This window comes from Narcine bancroftii, chromosome 4, assembly GCF_036971445.1.
Source record: "Narcine bancroftii isolate sNarBan1 chromosome 4, sNarBan1.hap1, whole genome shotgun sequence".
NCBI classification, from domain to species: Eukaryota; Metazoa; Chordata; class Chondrichthyes; order Torpediniformes; family Narcinidae; genus Narcine; species Narcine bancroftii.
In genome coordinates this window covers 64,542,971-64,562,800 of record NC_091472.1, presented here as the reverse complement: position 1 = coordinate 64,562,800, position 19,830 = coordinate 64,542,971, and the positions used below count along the sequence as shown (strand labels likewise).

The 19,830-nt window shown below is 43.1% G+C and overlaps 1 protein-coding gene across 2 annotated transcripts in view; it reads left to right on the top strand.

Moving 5' to 3' along the window:
- Positions 1-19,830, top strand: part of LOC138760633 (reticulon-4-like) — a 101,654-nt gene that overhangs the window by 30,695 nt on the left and 51,129 nt on the right. The window contains exon 4 of one of the 2 annotated variants that reach the window (XM_069931448.1): positions 4,262-4,624. The exons of the other annotated variant lie outside the window; for it this stretch is intronic. Within the exon in view, the coding sequence (XP_069787549.1) occupies positions 4,262-4,314 (53 nt within the window). The 3' untranslated portion in view covers positions 4,315-4,624. Of the gene's footprint in view, positions 1-4,261; positions 4,625-19,830 lie in introns of those variants that run through there. 2 annotated transcript variants of the gene reach the window in all.

Here is a 19,830-nt window from a genome sequence, read left to right as displayed (position 1 = left end):
TTTTTACTTTTCAGTAGTCCCTTTTGCATGACTGTGTTACATAATTGTCAGTGGCTTTGTGAATATAATGTACATTTCATAAATGAGTGCATGATTATGCAGTTTTTGATTACATTTTCAAATAATGTCACTGAAATTTTATTTGAGTAATTCAAGTTTAATTTTACACTGTTGCATGAATGTAACATTTCTAGATGTTTCATTAATTTGCAATATCATCTTTCCCAAAATTGAAGTAAAATCCCCTGTATCCAGCATTGACAGGGATTGTGGATGCCGGATATGTGAATTTTCCAGTTACCTGAGGCACACTCTTCCAATGCCTAATTAATACACCACCATTAAGAATAAACAGTTTAAAAGACAAAAGATAGTGCAAAATGTAAAGTGATTTTTAAAAAATTGGTATTGTAGTCTCAAATTATGTAAAGTTCCCCTTAATCAGGTAATTCCCGTAATTTACAAAATTTAAATTTGAATGCCAGTTGCTGGCGCTGTTACAGCATTGCGCTAACTATGCCGCCGTCATATAACCTCCCCACCCCCAAGTTGACAGATAAAGCCTTACTAATATACTAATAAAGACACTTGCAAGGCAGGGATGGGGAGACACTTTGGGAGAGTCATCCCTGTGGCAAGTGGCATTGTTTTTAGTATACACAAGTTAGTATACATAGTATACATATGTCCATATGCGTGCACACACACTGCTCACCCATGCCACAGACAAACAGGCTCACGGAGTTGTGGACAAGTCTGTGGCAGATCTGACAGAGCTCTGGGTGTGGGGCAAACTGACAGCCTGGCAGCTGACATCATTAAGGTCCCGGGAGTCGCAAGCGCCATTGGGTTCTGAGGGATTTAAATGCACACAAGAGTTCTATTAAAGTCACTTAGTTCAACTCACCTTTGACTGTGCCTAGTGCAACAACATTGGTGACCCTGATAGGACCCAACGATGACTGACCCAAGCACGCAGAATGCAGTATCACTGAAACTGCCGACTTTCTGAACCTCACGGCCACAGGTCTGGTTTGAACAGGCTGAAGCCCATTTTCAGGTCCGGCAAGTCGTCTCGGATGCCACAAAATACTACTATATGGTCAGTTCACTCGACCAGGAAACAGCAGGCCGCATCATTGACTTCCTACACCAGCCACTGGCTGGGGACAGATATGAAACTAGATGCTCCTGGTCTATGTTTTTGGCCCCTCCCGTTGTGAGAGCGCAGCACGATTTCTCCACATGGACGATCTAGGTGACTGCTCACCATCGGCCTTAATGAACAAGATGCTGGCACTAGCAAATGGCCATTTCATGTTTACTTTTCAAACAAGTTTTCTCAAGCACATGCCAGAAGATAATCGCCTCCTCATCACTGATGACAATTTCAGTGACCCACGCAAAGTAGCAGCCTGCGCAGATATCCTGTGACCCACTAAGTAGGATGGTGGAGTCTCCATTGACTGAGTTGATGCATCACACCCTAAGGCCCTGGCCTTCCCCACTCCACCAGCTAAGCCGGTGATGCCTGCAGCAGGGAGTGACCCCAGTTCAGACTGTTGGTGGTTTTACCACCAAAAGTGAGGTTCAGGAGCCACCATTGACACCTACTCTGTCCTTTTTTGGGAAATGCTGGGGCTGAATATTGCTAATGGCTACAGCAGCTGGCCATCGTGATAGCCTTCTTTACTAATGTGACCAATGCTCTGGGCGAAAGTTCCTCGTAGACACGGGTGGATGTTGGTGTATTGCGGCCCCCTCCCCCCAAGGCATGACATTCATGCCGGGAAGTCGGGACTGGTGCTCACTGCTGCCAACAACAGCAGTTGTTTGCACTGGCAGCGGTGTCATAGCCTTTATTGGGTGCAGATTTCCTCTGGGCACACAACTTCCTAGTGGACCTCAAGGGGGAGCACCTAGTGAATGCCAAGACCTTCTCGCTTGGCGAAGCCACGTTACCGGCCCCACACCTGGACTCTGTGACTTTGTTAGGCAACAAATTTACCAGAATACTAGCGGAGTTCCTGACCATCATTATGTCACAGTTCTCCACAGAGGCCCCTAAGCATGGTGTACAGCACCACATTCCCACTAAAGGATCACGGCTACACGCCCTGGCATGCAGGCTTCTGCCCGAAAAACTCCACGTTGCCGAGGAGGAGTTCATGAAAATGGAGGAGATGGGATCATCTGGCTCTCAGACAGCATGTGGGCCTCTTCACTGCGCATGGTGCCAAAGTTGGCTGGAGGATGGAGGCCATGAAGCGACTACAGAAGGCTCAACGACACCACCATGGCCCCACATTCAGGACTTGACGGCCAATTTGCATGGGCGTGCATATTCTCTAAGGGTGTCACCAGATTCTTGTCCATTCCAGCGATATCCCCAAGACGGCCCTCATCACCCTATTCGAGTTCCTGTGAATGCCTTTCGGACTCGAGAATGCAGCACAGATGTTCCAGCCGCTCATGGATTCAGTGGGATATAGCTTGGATTTAGTCTTCATCTACTTGGATGAAATCCTGATCGCTAGCCACTTGCACCTGCACCAACTCTGCTGCGTCTGAGTGAATATGGCCTGACCATCAACCCCGTGAAGTCCCAGTTTGGGCTGTCGGCCATTGACTTCCTTGGGCATCACATCATTGACTGGTATGAAGCGGTTCCCTTGCCGGTGAAATTTGAGGCCATATGCTAGTTTGCCAGGCCTGGTACAGTCAAGGGCTTATAAGAGTTTTTGGGCATAATCAACTTTTACCATCAATTCCTACCATCAGCAGTCCGAATCATGCAAACCCATGTTCAGTCTGATGTCCAGTGAGGCCAAGGAAATTGGGTCAGCAGAGACTTTTGAGCAGGTCAAGGACAGCTTTGCAAACGCCACCCTCCTGGTACACCCACCGGGTGGATGTGCCCACAGCCCTCAAGGTTGACGCTTCCAACTCAGCAGTCAGCCATGTGCTGGAACAACTAATGGAGGGTCACTCGTGTTCTTTAGCCGGCACCTGACAAGGAGTTGCTAGCCCTCTACCTTGCCATCCGGCACTTTAGGTATATCTTGGAGGGGCGGGAATTCACGATCTTCATGGACCACAAACCCCTCACCTTTGCATTCACCAAAGTGTCAGATCCACTACAGTATTGCCACCTGTCATACATCTTGGAGTGTACCATACCGTCAAACATATCTCCAGGAAAAACATCGTGGCTGACACACTCTCGCATTTCCATCCACTTGGTACATTCCCTGTCCTCAGTTTGAACTATGTGATGCTCACCAAGGCACAGCAGCTGGACGAAAAAATGCCAGCCTATCACACTGCAGCCTCAGGCCTGCAACTGGAGGATGTCCCCATTGGTCCAATGGGCAGCAAGCTCCTCTGACATGTCCACCGGCCAACTCCATCCCATCATTCCAGCCACTTGGAGGTGTCGCTTTTTTTTTGGACGCACTGCATGGTTTGGCCCACCCATCCATTTGGGCAACCATCCAACTGATGGCGGACAAATTTGTTTGGCATGGCTTACGCAAGCAAGTCAGGCACTGGGCTAGGACATGCATTTGCAGCCAAACCTCCAAAGTCCAAACACATGTGAAGCCCCCCCCCCACCCTTCCACCCATTGCACAGGAGATTTGAGCATGTCCATGTGGGCATTGTCAGGTCTGCTGCCAGTCTCCTGGGGTGGGTGGGGGCAAGGTACCTGTTCACTATGGTCAACAGGTTCACCAGGAGACCAGAAGCCGTACCATTCGCTGACATGCCCATGAAGTCCTGTGCCAAAGCCCTCATTGCAAGCTGATTGCACATTTCAACTAGCCTGCCAATATCACCTCAAACAGGGGGTTGCAGTTCTTATCCAGCCTATGGTTGGCACTTCAAACACAGCTGCACCACACCATGGCCTACCATCAGCATTTCAATGGCCTTGTAGAGTGTTTCCACCAGCATCTGAAGTCAGCCCTGATGGCATGCCTCCTAAGCCCATATTGGGTGGATGAGCTCCCATGGGTGCTTCTTGGCACCCTCATGGCTCGCAAAGAAGACTTAGCCATGCAGAGTTGGTATATGGTGTCCCACTGACGCTTCCAGGTGAGTTTGTGCCACAGCCCTGTGGCATAGAGGAGACACCCACGACAGTGCCCAAAAGACTGAGAAGTCAGGAACACTAGCTCCTGTCCCAACCTCGTACCATGGTCTGACACCTTCCTTTGTCCCCAAGGACCTCCGAGACTGCAACTATGTTTTTGTTCGCAGGGGCATGCTCCAGACTCTACTCCAGCAGCCACATGAGGGCCTGTAGAAAGTGATGCGTCAGAACTGAACCACGCTCATCCTCAACATGAGAGGCCATGAGGAGACCTTCAGCATTGAGTGTCTCAAGCCGGAACACCTTGTGACTGTGCCACCCTCATGCTGATGAGGTCAGCCACCCAAACGGACTAAAGAGATGTTGGCCGAGGATTCCACACCTCCTAACGCCAGTTCTGGGGGTCATGTGGCAGCTCACCCACACAACAGGAAAACTGGCTCATGGAGTAAAGTGGGCAAGTCCGTGGAAGATCTGTGAGAGCTATGGGTGCAGGGCAAACCCACAACCTAGTGGCTAATGTCATAGAGGGCCTGGGAAGTGTCATCGGGTTCTGAAGGATTTAAGCTCATGCAAGAGTTCTATTAAAGTCTGTTGGTTCAACTCATTTTTGATTCTTTCACTCACTGTGTGCCTAGTGTGACTACAGAATGTATATAGATGCATATAGAGAGAGGTGTGCTTATATATGTATAATACGCATACTTTTTCTAACAAAAAACAGACAAAACACAACACAATCCTTCCCCGCCCCAAAGCATTATATAAATCCACACACCATCGGGGCTCACATTTATATTGACCATTAAAAAAAATAATTCAATGGGGGAGTCATTTATACTAGAGCAGTATCTAAATTGCAGTTATAATCATAATTGGGCCCCTATATGATTTACATATGGCTGCCATATCTTGATAAATGTTATATTTGTTCTTTAAGTTGTATGTAACTTTTCCATAGTTATACAACTATTCATCTCAGCAGTCCATTCTCCTAAATGTAGAGGGGAGTTGGATTTCCAAGTAATTGCAATACATTTCTTTAGCCTCTGCTAAAGAAAGCTATTTTAACAAATGAAATTTGGAATTTAGTTTATTGCTTATTTCAGTAAGGTTGCCCAAAAGATAAAGCTCTGGGTCGCCCATGAAGGCCACTTCTGTTGTCCTTGTTAATATTTCAGTAATATCCTGCAAGAAAGGTCTTACCTTCACACATGACCACATAGCATGTAAAAGCATTTATATTTCTGTCCCACACCTAAAACACAGCTCTGATATTTCAGATTTTGATCTATGCAACTTCTGTGGTGTAAGGTATAATTGGTGTTGCAAATTATATTGAACTAATCTGTATCTTGCATTTATAATTGATGTCATGCTGTCCAAACACCAATCAGACCAACATCTTTCCATTATTTCAACATCTAGATCCAACTCCCATCTCTCTCTCGACTTCTGTAAACCTTGTTTTGCACTTTCATTCTGGAGAGCATTAGTTATAAATTTAGGTGTATTTCCCCAGCCAAATTGTTCATTCCATTTCACTAATTTCAAGTGGGGCCAAATTTGGCCCTTACCTTTCTCTTAAGAATGAATCTAGTTGGAGAAAACAAAGTCCATTAGCTATTTCATATTTATTTTGTATTTGTTCAAAAGACATGAGATCCTGCCACATAACCGACATCAATATATTTTATTCCTTTATCATAAACATGAATTCAATATTTTGTTAACCAAGATCATTGTCAGCGACACATTTTTACATAATGGTGTTCTTAGTAATATATGTTTTTTTCCCCCAATACACATTTATTTCTTGCCACATTCTAATCTTGTGTATTAATGTTATCTCTTTTTTTGTTATTAACTTAACATTCCACTTGTAAATAAAGTCCTTCGCTGTCTCCTCCTCTATTGAATTCAGTCCCATTCGGATCCAAAGGGGAGGGGGGATAGATTGTCTTCAAAGAAGAATGATGGAAGCAACTTTGTAAGGATAGTATGATGAAAATTATTAATGTTGGATGTAGATTAGTTTAATATAATTTCTTGCATCAATTATATTTTACTCCCAAAAAATTAAAGAAGCAAGTGTCATAGAATAAAACTCTTAGAGGTTAGAAAAAATTTCGAGAAAATATTAAAGGTAAAACTCCCACTAGATCTGATGTTATTTTTGTTGGGTGATATTAAAATGATTAGTCTTAGATTAAAATTAACTACGTATAAAATAGAATTTTTAAGATTAGCTTTAGTAGTTTTGAGAGTGCATAGCCATTACTTGGAAATCAAATGCAGATTTAGGAATGGAGAGATAGCATGCTGAATTGTTTTTTTGTATTCCACTTGAGAATATAACTTATAATTTACGTAATATATCATTTTTTTGAAAATATGGAGCTCATAATTAAAATGTGTTTGAAAATTTGAAGGAGTCTCAGAAAGATTGTCACACTGATATCCCTTAGTTCCAAAGTTATGTGTAACGAGATGTTTTTTCGGCATTTTACTTATTTTTTCTCTTTTTTTATGTAGGGGTGGAGGGATATGGAGGGAGGGATTAAGTTATTTATACATATATACCACATTTGTATTATTTGTTCAATTAATAATTATAATGTGGTTTTAAAATTCTTAAATAAAATATTTTTTTTAAACTTATAAAAAATTTTGCTTATCCGGAAGCCTAAATCCTCCCAGTTTATAATCCAATGTTAGCTTTTTCAATGAAATTCTTGGCACTTTGTTATTCCATAGGAATTGGTGTATTTAATAATTTAAAGAAATTTTTAGTGCAATAGGCAACAATTGAAAAAGATACTGTAATCTTGGCATCACATTCATTTTAATACCATTTACTCTTCCCACTAAAGTAAACTGCAAGTCTTTCTATTTCTGTATATCTTTTTTCAAAAAAAGGGGTGTAATTAAATTTATATAGGTTCTGTAAATTATTATTTCATTATTCCTAATGGGTCTCTACTTTTCTTTGATAGCACTGTAATTATTAGCAGTTGAGAAAGATTCCAGGAGGGTCTGGGTCTCCACTGCCCAGTCCAATACATCCTTTATAAGAGGCATCAATAAATTTTTTAATTGTGCATGGAACTTGGGAGGAAACTCATCCTCCAAATGGAATTGTTCTTTTTTGATTACTAATTTTAAAAAAAACAACAGCTTCACAAATTTCATTTATTCTACATTGATATCTTGGTCTGCTGCTGTGAGGTAACATATTTTCCATCTTTATTTCAAGAGGCATTGACCAGCTCTTCATCCTGGATGATGCCATTTTATTCAAACGCAACTTTATTGAAACTTTTATTCAAACAACTGCTGAGGGTGGGGCATGACTGGCGCTCTTCGCTTGCTGAATGTTTGCTCTCATCTTCAAGCGGTTGTGTGTTGCTTTGGAGAACATTACTTTATAATTTTAACCTTTTATTTACACTCACTTATTTTAATTCTATTTATTTCCTTTTTGCTGATTGCTTGATTTCCAGATACTGGGGATTTACTGCATTTAGAATACTTTAACTTAATAACAAAGGTGTGCTTTAACGAATAGTGCATTGAGGGAGAATAGAGGAAAACTAGAGGGAGATACGAAAAAGATTGATGAAGGGAAGACTCTGGATGTTGTCTATTTAGACTTTAGTAAAGCTTTTGACAAAGTTCCCCACAGGAGGTTAGGTCAAAAGGTAGAGGCATTGGGTATAAATAAGAAAGTAGTGAAATGGATTCAGCAATGGTTGGATGGAAGGTGACAGAGAGTAGTGGTAGAAAATTGTTTGTCAAATTGGAGGCCGGTGACTAATGGAGTTCCTCAGGGATTGGTCCTGGTCCACTATTGTTTGTTATATATATTAACGATTTGGAAGAAGGGGTGGTGAATTGGATAAGTAAGTTTGCAGATGATACAAAGATTGGTGGTATTGTGGACAGTGAGGAAGATTACTGTAGCTTAAAAAGTGATATAGGAAAGCTAGAGGGCTGAGAAATGGATGATGGAATTTAATACGGATAAGTGTAAAGTGTTACATTTTGGAAAGGCAAATCTAAATAGGTCATATACATTGAATGGTAGACAATTGAGGAGTGCAGAGCAACAAAGGGATTTAGGAGTTATGGTAAACAGTACCCTCAAAGTTGATACTTGGGTAGATAGAGTGGTGAAGAAGGCATTTGGAATGTTGGCCTTCATAAATCGGAGTATTGAATTCAAGAGTTGGGATGTTATGATGAAATTGTACAAAGCATTGGTGAGGCCAAATTTGGAATACTGTGTGCAGTTTTGGTCACCAAATTATAGAAAGGATATAAACAAAATAGAGAGAGTGCAGAGAAGGTTCACGAGAATGTTGACAGGATGTTAGGGTTTGAGTTACAGAGAAAGGTTGAGCAGCCTGGGGCTTTTTTCTCTGGAGTGTAGAAGATTGAGGGGGGATTTGATGGAGGTGTTCAAGATTTTAAAAGGGACAGAGAGAGTCAACGTGGATAAGCTTTTTCAATTAAGAGTGGGGGATATTCAAATCAGAGACCATGGTTTGAGATTGAAAGGAGAAAATTATAAGGGGAACACGAGGGGAAATTTTTTCACGCAAAGGGTGGTTGGGATGTGGAATAAGCTTCCGGCGGAGGTGGTTGAGGCAGGAACGTTATTTACATTTAAGGAAAGACTGGATATTTACATGGAGGGGAGAGGATTGGAGGGGTATGGACCAGGTGCTGGTCAGTGGGACTAGGAGGGTGGGGATTTGTTCCGGCATGGACTAGTAGGGCCAAACTGGCCTGTTCTGTGCTGTATATAGTTATATGGTTATATGAACAAACATCAAACTTTCTGAATTCTTTTGAGCAGAAAAAAATTGTTTCATGCTGTTTTATTGAACCTCTTTTAGTGCTCTGATTTGTACAAAATATATTTTCAAAAATTTGTTTTAATTACATTTTAAGTTTTTGTCACTTTAATCATTCCATAAAATGAAAGAAAAACAATTTTGTTGATTTCTCAATTATGCTGTTCAGAATACATGCTTATAAACATCCTAAATGTGTATGGTCTTAAAACCTGTGTTTGATACAAAAACTTGCCTTTGTACTTCAAAGACTGAGGTTCAATTTTGCTGGTATTTAATAGGAAAATATATCATGTATAATATACCCATTAGTTTACTTCACCTTTTCACAACTGATCTCAGAGTTGGTTTTAGGATTTATTAAATTCATAATATCATTAGTATTCTTGCTCTGCCAGTAAACCTTGACCAAATTGCCTTATCTTCCAATACTCTTGATGGTGCAGCTTCTGCCTGTTTTTTTGCTTGTCCTTTTGTAGCAAGAAAATATTCAGCTTTGATGCCTTTTCCTACTTCAAAATCACTTATCCCTATCTAGAAATACTTTTGGGAAATGGTGATAGCCATCAGGATTTTGAGTTCTTGAAGGGGAAATGCTGTTCAAAGGTGGGATCCTTATTTGGAAGAGGATTATTTTGGGAAGAGTGGGGTAAGAGCTTCAACAGACTTGACATAGATCAGACTAAATCCTGTGGTGGTTGGTCAGGGAAGCATGAAGGTGGTGGAAAGGGAAGATGCAATAAGGACATGGTAGAAGCAAAATAAGATAGACTTCCATCTTGGATGACTAAGAAAGTAAAGTTAAAAGTGAATGTATACTAAAAGTCAAGTTTCAAATTCTTTAAAAAAAATTGAGCAGTACATGCAAAGTACTAATTACACCTAAATAAAAAAGGAAGCCCAGGTCCAAGAGAATTGAAACTATTAGTTGTAAAATAAAAAGGAAATAGTAAAAGGTGAATATACTTATTTAAAAATTCAATCCTTGCAATAGGTATGAATGGGAATGTTGCACTGGCCAGAAAAGGGGCAGAGAAAACTGGATCTGATGGATTGAGACACTTAGATTGGCATAATCAGATTCCAAAAGTCTTGGGCTCATTCCCTGCTAGTTAAGGATTAAATAGTGCATGCTCCACGTAGCTCCTTGGTAATGGCAGAAAAGGACTGGCAGGTTTTTATTAAAGAAGCTCTATCCAGTTGTAGGAGTTGATTCATTTAAATGAATTTTTAAAAATACTGCAAGTTTTTTTTTGGAGGAAGAGTTATAGCCGTATTTGGTAGTAACTTAGTGGAATGATTGGGAGAAGTGTTCAGCTGTGAGAAAGAAGATACTTGTGTGACTAATTATGCTGTACTGTCCTCTGTATCATTTGTGCTGTGGACTCTCAATTTCCTTCAATGCTATTTTTATTCTATTTCCATATGTCTGATTTCTTAAAAGCTAAATGATGGTTCAATCATTGTATACTTGTACAAAATACATGCAGATTTCACATTTTTGCCTTTTTGTACATCAAATCCCTGTCTATTCCAAATTACAGGAACATGTTTTTGCTAAGAATGCAGATAACCTTGATTATCAAATGGATGAGAAGGTGGAGGATGTTGATTAAATAACAGAACTGTGCCATCTACATTTCCCACCTTATCCACAAAATGATGAAGCATTTAAAAGATATCATGAAATGTAACACAAATCATGTGATTGAAGTTTTGATGTAGATTTGAGTTGAAGTAATGCACATTGGTACAGTTTGTAGTGTGATCGGAATACAGTACTGCACAACCAGGAAAAATGAATGACTTTAAATTACCCTATTCTATTGTATCAGCCTCCATCACTTGCAATGCATGCCAGGCATTGTGCATGTCATTTACATGAAATTGTTTTCCCAGACTTTGTTTTTTTTATTATGTGACATGGGAGATTTTAATGTGGCTCACTTTCATTACCACGTGATAAAGTCCTGAGATTAAAAAAAAAACTCATTTAAAAACTGCAACTCCACAAATTTAATTTGCTCTACATTGATATCTTGGTCTGCTGTTGTAATGTATCTTTCATTTTTATTTCAGACCTAGAAGTGTACAATGTTCAGGAATCCAGATTGGATAGTTGAATGAATCTTTGGGTTCTGTCCAAATTTTGAATTGGTGTGCCTATATTTGTCTTGTACTGAGTCAAAAGCAAAACCCTTGATGCTGGAAATATTCATATCTAGTGTTTTGTGAAAAGAGAATCACTAGCCTGTTCAAGGCAATGTGATTAGCCTGATGCCAGCTATGGGGAAAGAAGTTATTTAGATACGATGAGAGCAAAGGGTAGAATTGGTTTTTGACCATGCCATTGTGGCGGACAACCGAGATGCTCAATAAAGAGACCACCTAGTCTCTCTGGCATAGTGAATCACCATGGGAGCACTAGATATAGTCGATGACCCCTGCAGATTCACAAGGGAAGTTTGCATCACTTGGAAGTACTGTATGGGGCCCGAAATGGTTGTGATGGAGTAGATTTGTGCGCAAGTGGAGCATCTCCTGTGGTCACAGGGATAGGTGCCAAGGGGGAAATTAGTGGAGAGGGAGGGGTGGATGGTGGAGTTGTGGAGGGAGCAGGCCTTATAGAAGGTGGCGAAGAGGGGGATATGTGTCTGATGGTGGGATCATATAGTAGGTGGCGCAAACGTCGCAGGAGATATGTCAGACATGGAGGCTGGTGGGTTGATAGGTGAGGACAAGGGGAATCCTGTCCTCCTTGCGTTCAGGGACACAGAGGGCCAGGACAGATGTATGGTTAATGGAGGATATTTGGGTAGGGCTGAGTTGATGGTATTAGAGGGAAAGCCACATTGTTTGAAGGAGGACCCCTTTGATGATCTGGCATGGAAGACTCTGTCTTGGGTGCAGATGAAATAGAACAATTGAGAGAAAGGAATGGAGACAGAGTATGAAGGGGCTTAGTCAGGTAGCAGTGGGAGTTGTAGTAGATGTCTGTCGAGAGTTTCTCTCCCATGATGGAGTCAGAGATCGAAAAGGGGAGTGTTGCTAGAAAGGGAGCAAGTGAATTTGATTTTAAAAACACCAAAATCCTGGAGGAACTCAACTGGTCTTTTTAATGTCTATAGGAGACAAAGAAATATTGTTGACGTTCAAGGCCTGAGCCCTTCAAGAATAAGCCAGAAGTAGGAAATCTCATCTCAGAATTCAAACAATAGTGTTTATTAGACAGAAATGTTGGATTATCAGTTAACATAATTACTCACTTTGTGGTTTACACTGTATGCCTCAAGTTCCTGAGCGCATTTGTCCCCTTACTTTTACATGGAGCAACATGGCCTGAGTCATCAGCTGGACGTTGAATTCATGAGGTGAGCTTTGCGGTTCAGGCTTCCCTGAAAAGTAGTAGGGGTCCTGCAGAATAAATCACAGTGCAGGAATTGACTAAAAATTACTGCACTTTCCTTTTTTGCTCATGTAATGCAAATTTTGTTGATTGTCCCTGCAGCCTGCATGCCTACAGCCTAAAAACCCTAGTATAAGGGACAAAGTAAGAATTTATTATAGGAGATAGGAGACAGAATGGAGCTACAGATGGAGAAAGGCAATAGGGGAAGAAAGGGGGGGGGGGTTTTAATAAAAGCTGGAGAAGTTGATGTCAATGTCATCTGGTTGGAAGATCCAAATTCATTTGGAAGATGAGGTGGTGTTCCTCCAATTGACGGCTGGTCTCAGTCTGGCAGTACACAAGACCATGGACAGACATGTCAGCAAGAGATTGGGATGAAAAATTGAAATGGATGGCCACTGGAAGATCCACACTATTGTGGCAGACAGAACCTAAGTGCTCAACAAAGCGAACTGTGTGCAGTCTCTCTGATGTAGAGAAGACCACATCGGAAGTACTGGATGCAGTAGGTGACCCCTGCATATTCACCGGGCACGTAAAGTTTCTGCAGAGTTCTATTTTTTAAATTCCACCCCATGTTTATCAGTGTCGTCTCGGCCTGCTCTGACTCCCTCTGCTCATTCCATGCAATGCTAAAATGTTGCTCTGCTGACTTTGGCTGCCACGTTTCCTGCAGTATAGCAGCGGCAGCGCATCCCCATCCCCATCCCCATGCAAAGCATTTCCTGTGTTTATGCCAGCAGCGCTCCCTTGTGTTTTTATCCTTATCTCAAAAATCACGTGTGAAGAAATGATTGGGAAAGACTAAATGCTTTAAAGGTTAGCTGAAGAAAAACCCCAAGTAATAGATGAACATCAGTGCAAAGATATGGTTATGGATTGGGCAAGGCTCTGCCTGGTGATTGAGGACAGGTTGGGCTGGGGCACTGCCTAGGCATTTGGTGCAGAATAGTAATTACTAGGGGATTGAATGCAAGTTGGGCAAGGGCACTGCTTGGCATGCTAGGTGCTAATTACGGGCAGGTACTGCTTGGGATCAAGAAACTAGACCCTCTAGTTTGAGCATAGGTCAAGCAGGTACTGCCTGTTGATGTGGAAGGGGCTTGATGTCTGGATACAAATGGTAGAGTCTGTCTTGTATACTGTGCTCACTGTAAAAAGAACAATTGATTTTGTTTAAAATGACCAGTTTTTTTAAAATGGTAATTTAACAGGTAATTTTGTGTGTATATTTTCAAAAATTTTCCAAATGGGGTGGTGCCCCCCCAAACCCCCTCCCTTGCCTCACACAAATGCTCTGCTCTTTTTTTTACTTCATGTCTGATTCACAAGTGAAATGTTGCTTCACTTGTAAGGACTGTTTTGGTGCCCTGAATAGTGGTGAAGGAAGATGTCTGGGTGCAAGTGGACCATCTCCTGTGGTCACGAGTAGGTACCAAGTGGACGATTGGTGGGGAGGGAGAAGCGAACAGGGGAGTTGAGGAGGGAGCGGTCCTTGTGGAAGGCGGAGAGGGTAATGGGATCATGTAGTAGGTAGCAGAACTGGTGGAGGAGGATGTGTTGGATGTAGAGGCTGGTAGGATGGTAGGTGAGGATGAGGAATCCTGTCCTTGTTGCGTGTGGGAGCTGAGGGGGCCAGGAGGATATGCAGGTGAGCATTGAGTTGATGGTGGTAGGGGGAAAAGCCACACTGAAGGAGGAGGAAATCTCTGGTGATCAGGCATGGAGATGTGATGGAGGCAGAGGAATTGAAAGAATGGAATCCTTACAGGGTACAAGTTGGGAAGAGGTGGAGTCGAGGTAGCACTGGGAGATGGTGGGTTTATAGAAGTTGTCTGTCGAGAGTCTGTCTCCTGAGATGGAGACGGATCTAGGAAAGGGAGACTGTTGCTAGAGATGGACCAAGTGAATTTGAGGTCGGAGTGGAAGTTGGCAGCAAAGAGGACGAAGTCAACGAGCTCATCAAAGGTACATGAGGCAGCACCAAAGTAGACATTGATGTAGCAGAGGAAGAGTTGAAGAATCTTGCCTGTGTAGGTGTAGCATGAATTGCTCCATATAGCCAACAAAAAGGTGTGCATAGCTGGTACCCATGGCTACCCTTTTAACCTGGAGAAAGAGTAAGTCAAAGGAGAAATTGAGGATGAGGACATTCTGCCAGCCGGAGGAGGGTGGTGATGAAGGGGGACTGATTGGTTCTATTGTCCAGAAAGAAATAAAGAGCATTGAAGCCTTCAGTATTGGGGAATGGAGATGTGTAGGGATTGGATATCCATAGTAAACATGAGGCAATTGCATTCAGGGAAACTGGAATTTGTTGAAATGATGGAGAACGTGCAAAGTGTTATGGATGTAGGTCGGGAGGAAGTGGACTGGGGGGGGGGGGGACGAAACAATGTCAGAATAAGGGTCAGGAGCATGCAGACATGATGGGTCAGAGTGGAGAACTTATCCTTGCCCTCAAAAATTTGGCACTTCCTCCTCTTCAAAATGTTGGTTCCATCTATCTTGCATATGGTAAGCATCTGATTATTCATGGAAATGGCAGCTGATTTTGTATGTAATTAGTAGTAGTTATTCCCTTCAGGTAATCACTCGGGAGCAATTAAACAGAATGGCAAAAATGGCATTGAAATTTGCCGTAATCCACCATATATGCCATTGTCTGAAAGGGTCCTGAACTAAAATATTGACTATTTGTAATGATGGCTGCTCTCTTATTTGTGGAGTCCCTCCAATATCTCTGTGTGCAATTAATAATATAAATCATTTATTTATTTTTATTACATTTTAATCCAGGAACTGCACTGCAAAACTGTTTCTCAAAGCACATCCTTGTTTTATGGATCAATTTGCCTAAAAGGTGCAGTTTCTTTCACTTTAAAGCATTTACTTCATTGCAACCTCTTCATGCCAGGAATTTAATTCCAGACAGTGTTGAAGCAGGGGTGGATAAATGGTAACTAACATTTCATCCCACAAGTGCCAAGCAATAACATTGTCAACAGTAATGGCTCATTATTTTGTTATTCGGCCAACAACTGTATCGTCAGAAAATTAATAGACTGAATTTTAGAATGAATAATATAGCTTGTAGATCAAATCACAGATTGAGTATTTACAGTTTTAATGATGTAAAGACTCGTGATAAATGATGCTTGGAGTTGATTTGTCTGATTTTTATGTATTTCAATATTAAATTTTCAGGTTTTTAATTCTCCATGTTTTAAAATTTCTCAGGTTTTAAAATTCTGCATTTTAAAGATCTTTAATTCCAGTTTTGTAATTGATTACTGCAGCTGTGGTTTGAATTGCTTTTGCAATAAGGTGATGTGTTGGAGGAGCAACTGAAAGTAGAAATTTCATAACTTGTGTGCTTTCAGTTGAGCTTGTATTTGACTGTTGGTGATTCCCATTTTCCACTTTATCATTTTGTCCCTCAGTGATGTAATAAATGTATTTATTGTTAATTTAAGTTTTCTTATCACAGCATTTTCAGTGTGGGCATTACAGTTTGAAAATGAGAGTTTTTACTGTAAAGTTTAAAATGTGAAATTGGATGGGTGACATGGTTAGTTAGCACAGTGCTTTTTCAATGCCAGTGGCCTGGGTTCGCATCCACTGTGTATGTTCTCCCTGTGACCCGCATGGGTTTTATCTGGGAGCTCTGGTTTCTTCCTGCATTCCAAAGATGTGAGGATTGGAGGTTAATTCTTGAATTTGGGTGGCACTGGCTTGTGGAGCAGAGGGCCAGTTACTGCGGTGTAACTTTTAAAAAAATTGTTTGATAGCCATCATTTTTGGCTTGTAATATCACAAGATTTATTTTAGCTTTGACATTGGTGTTTAAAGATAAGCAATACTGCTTTTAATATTAAAAAAATATTTGTATATTATATACAAATATATAATTAATATATAATTTTATATATTCGGCAGACCAGTTGAATAGAATTTGGGAGACATAAAAGGGAAGGCAACCCATTTGCTTAAATGGATGAATAATATAAATCTGAAGTATAATAACCACAGAAATATATGACTACATTATTGCACTAATACTTGTGGTGATAGGTTTCCTCCATTGAATATAGTTTTTGTTGATTATATATATTTTATATATATATATATATATATATATCTATGGAGCTGGCCCACCCACTGATAACTCCTCCCCCGTGGTCCTGGGCCATAAAGATCGAGCCACCTCTCCCTTCCTTCCATTCATATATCTGGCAAGGATTTATGTATATTACAGCCTATCGTTCCCTCAGTCTTGCCTCTGTGGTTATTGGTAGTGCCTTACAATTTAATACACAGAAATCATCACTCCAGTAATGGAGAAAGTCCTGCGCCCCGATAGGTTAGAAGTGGACCCCCAACTTCCAGGAGCATCTGAGCATTACAAGCAGTGGATCAGCTGCTTCAGCAACTTCCTCGAGGCCGCTGCCGATCTGGTGGACTGTGATGACAAGAAACACAAGGTTCTGCAAGCAAGAGTTGGCCAGAGAGCCTTCCAGGCAATCAGGAGCTGTGCTATGTACGCCGAGGCGATGGTTGAGCTCCAGGCCCTCAACAAACCGAAGATCAATGACGTGTACTCACGTTACCTCCTGGCTTCTCGAAAACAGCAGCCAGGTGAGTCGGCAGAAGAGTTCATTCATGCCCTGCTTGTGCTGGGGAAAGACTGGGGGTAGTTTAATGGTTCCTGTACCAGTGGCCCAGTGCGTCGAAGACCTGATCTGGGACGGGGACGCCTGTGTGTCGAGGTTGAGGTCCGACTCCATCAAGTAGTGCCTACCAGAAGAGGACCAGTTGCCACTGAAACAGGTCATTCAACTGGTAAGGACACTTGACTCGTCCCATCGCCATGTGGAATCGATCGCGGGCAAAAGCAGACCCGCCATGTATGTGGCAAAAGTGTCGCCAACTTGAGAGATGGCCGACTCAACCACTGCTGCTGTGGCGACCAAACATTTGAAGTACTATTTCTGCGGGCAGACGAAGCACCCGTGTCGACTCTGCCCTGCGAAGGGCACTAGCTGCGCAGGCTGCGGAAAGAGGAGACATTATCTGCGGGTTTGTAATGCCAGGACCTCCCCATGAAGCGGTGCGGCATGTACCACTGACGAGCGACCCTGTCTTCACTGCCGGTGCCGACCACGTGCGCGGTGAGAGGAGTGCCAATTTAACTGCTGCTGCCCCCGTCCTCTGTATGGACTGCACAGTCATAGCTCGCTTCACTGACGCCACTTCTGCCTTCTTCCTCAATCTCAGCAACCATTACCGCGTGGTCAACATGGAGGCTGCCATCTTGTGCATCGGGCCTCCCCGCTGACGATGAAGACAACGATCTGATCCTGGCAGCGATTTACATTGAACCAGGCCTGCCCTCATCCGAACGCCCCCTCCATGATACAAATTGAGGTGAATGGACATAAGATGAACTGCCTCTTCGATAATGGCAGTATGAGAGCTTCATCCACCCTGACGTGGTCCGCAGACTCTCGCTCCCAGTCTGGCCAATGAGCGGCTCCCTATCATTGGCAGCTAAAGACCATCAGATGGATGTTAGTGGGTACTGTGTGGGGTCTCTGACAGTGGGGGATGAACGTTATGATAACTTTTCCTTACTGGTCATGCCCCAGATCTCCGCACCGATCTTCCTGGGCCTCGACTTCCAGAGTCAGTTCAGGCGTGTGATGATGGTGTTCGGAGGCCCTCAACCACCCCTCACAGTGAGCAACCTACAACTCGCGGACCCCTCCCCAGCACCAACCTGTAGCCTCACCACCCTTCGGGTGTCCCATTCATCACTCTTCGTGAACCTAACCCCGGATTGCTGCCCCATAGTCACCAAGAGCAGGCCCTACAGCGCCAAGGATATGGCGTTCATCTGGGCCGAGGTTCAGCAACTCCTGTCGAAGGGGATCATTGCCCCTAGCTCCAGTCCCTGGAGAGCCCAGGTCTTGGTGGTCAGGGGTGGGAGCAAGCCCCGGATGGTAATTTACTATAGTCAAACCGTCAACTGCTTCATCCAGCTGGATGCATATCTCCTTCCCTGGATAGCCAACATGGTCAATGAGGTCACTCAATACTAAGTATTCTCTACCATTGACCTCAAGATGGCCTATCACCAGCTTCCCCTCTACCTGAGTGACTCTACCCGAGTATCTACACAGGCTTCGAGGCCGTTGGCAAACTTTTTCACTTCCTTCGGGTCCTCTTTGGTGTCACCAATGGTGTCTCTGAGTTGCAGAGGGTGATGGATTGGATGGTGGAGGAGCATAACCTGGCCACGACATTCCCCTATTTGAATAATGTCACCATCTATGGCTATGATCGGCAGGACCATGACGCTAACCTTGCTAAATTTCTGCGGATGGCAAAGTCCCTTAACCTCACATACAATAAAAAACAAGTGTATCTTTAATAGTAATTGCCTGGCTCTTCTTGGATGCATCGTGGGACATGGTCTTATTGCCCCGGACCCTGACCGCATGCGACCCCTGATGAAGCCCAGGCTGCATACCATCAAATCCAAGGAGACATCGCAAAGGCCACGATGCATGCCATGGATGAATCCATCCCCTTCCAGGTGGAGAGCGATGTCTCCGACTTCGCGCTGGCCATCACACTCAACCAGGCAGGCAGGCCGGCCAGTGTATTTTTTTCAAGTACCCTCATGTCCCTGAGACACGACCCTCCTCCGTCGAGAAGGCGGCACAGGCGATTGTTGAGACTGTGCGCCATTGGCGTCACTACTTGGCCGGTTAAAGGTTTACCCTGCTGATGGACCAGCGTTCAACGCGAAGCTGCGGGGTAAAATTAAAAATGACAAAATCCTCAGGTGGAGAATTGAGCTCTCCACCTACAACTATGATATCTTGTACCAGCCAGGTAAACTTAATGATCCGCCTGATGCCCTTTCCTGGGAGACATGCACCATTGTGCACCTCGACTGTCTCCATGCGTTACGCAACATCCTTTGCCACCCCGGAGTTATGAGACTGTTCCATTTCATCAAGACTCAGAACCTCCTGTACTCCAGCAAGGATGTTAGGTCCATGACCAGACATTGTCGGTTCTGCGCTGAATGCAAGCCACAGATCTACAGACCCGACAAGGCACACCTCATAAAGGTCACACCTCATAAAATTCGTTTGAATGACTAAGTGTCAATTTCAAGGACCCCCCTTCCCTCGTCTAACAGGAACATTTATTTCCTGAACGTGATTGACGAGTACTCACGGTTCCCCTTTGCCATTTCCTGTCCGGATGTGACCTCGGCCACTGTGATTAAGGCACTACACAGTATCTTCACTCTGTTCGGGTACCCCGATTACATACACAGCGATTGGGTGTCCTTGCTCATGAGTGAGGAGCTGCGGCAGTACTTTCTAGCCAGAGGCATAGCCGCCAGTAGGACCACCGGCTACAATTCCAGAGGTAATGGCTAGGTGGAAAG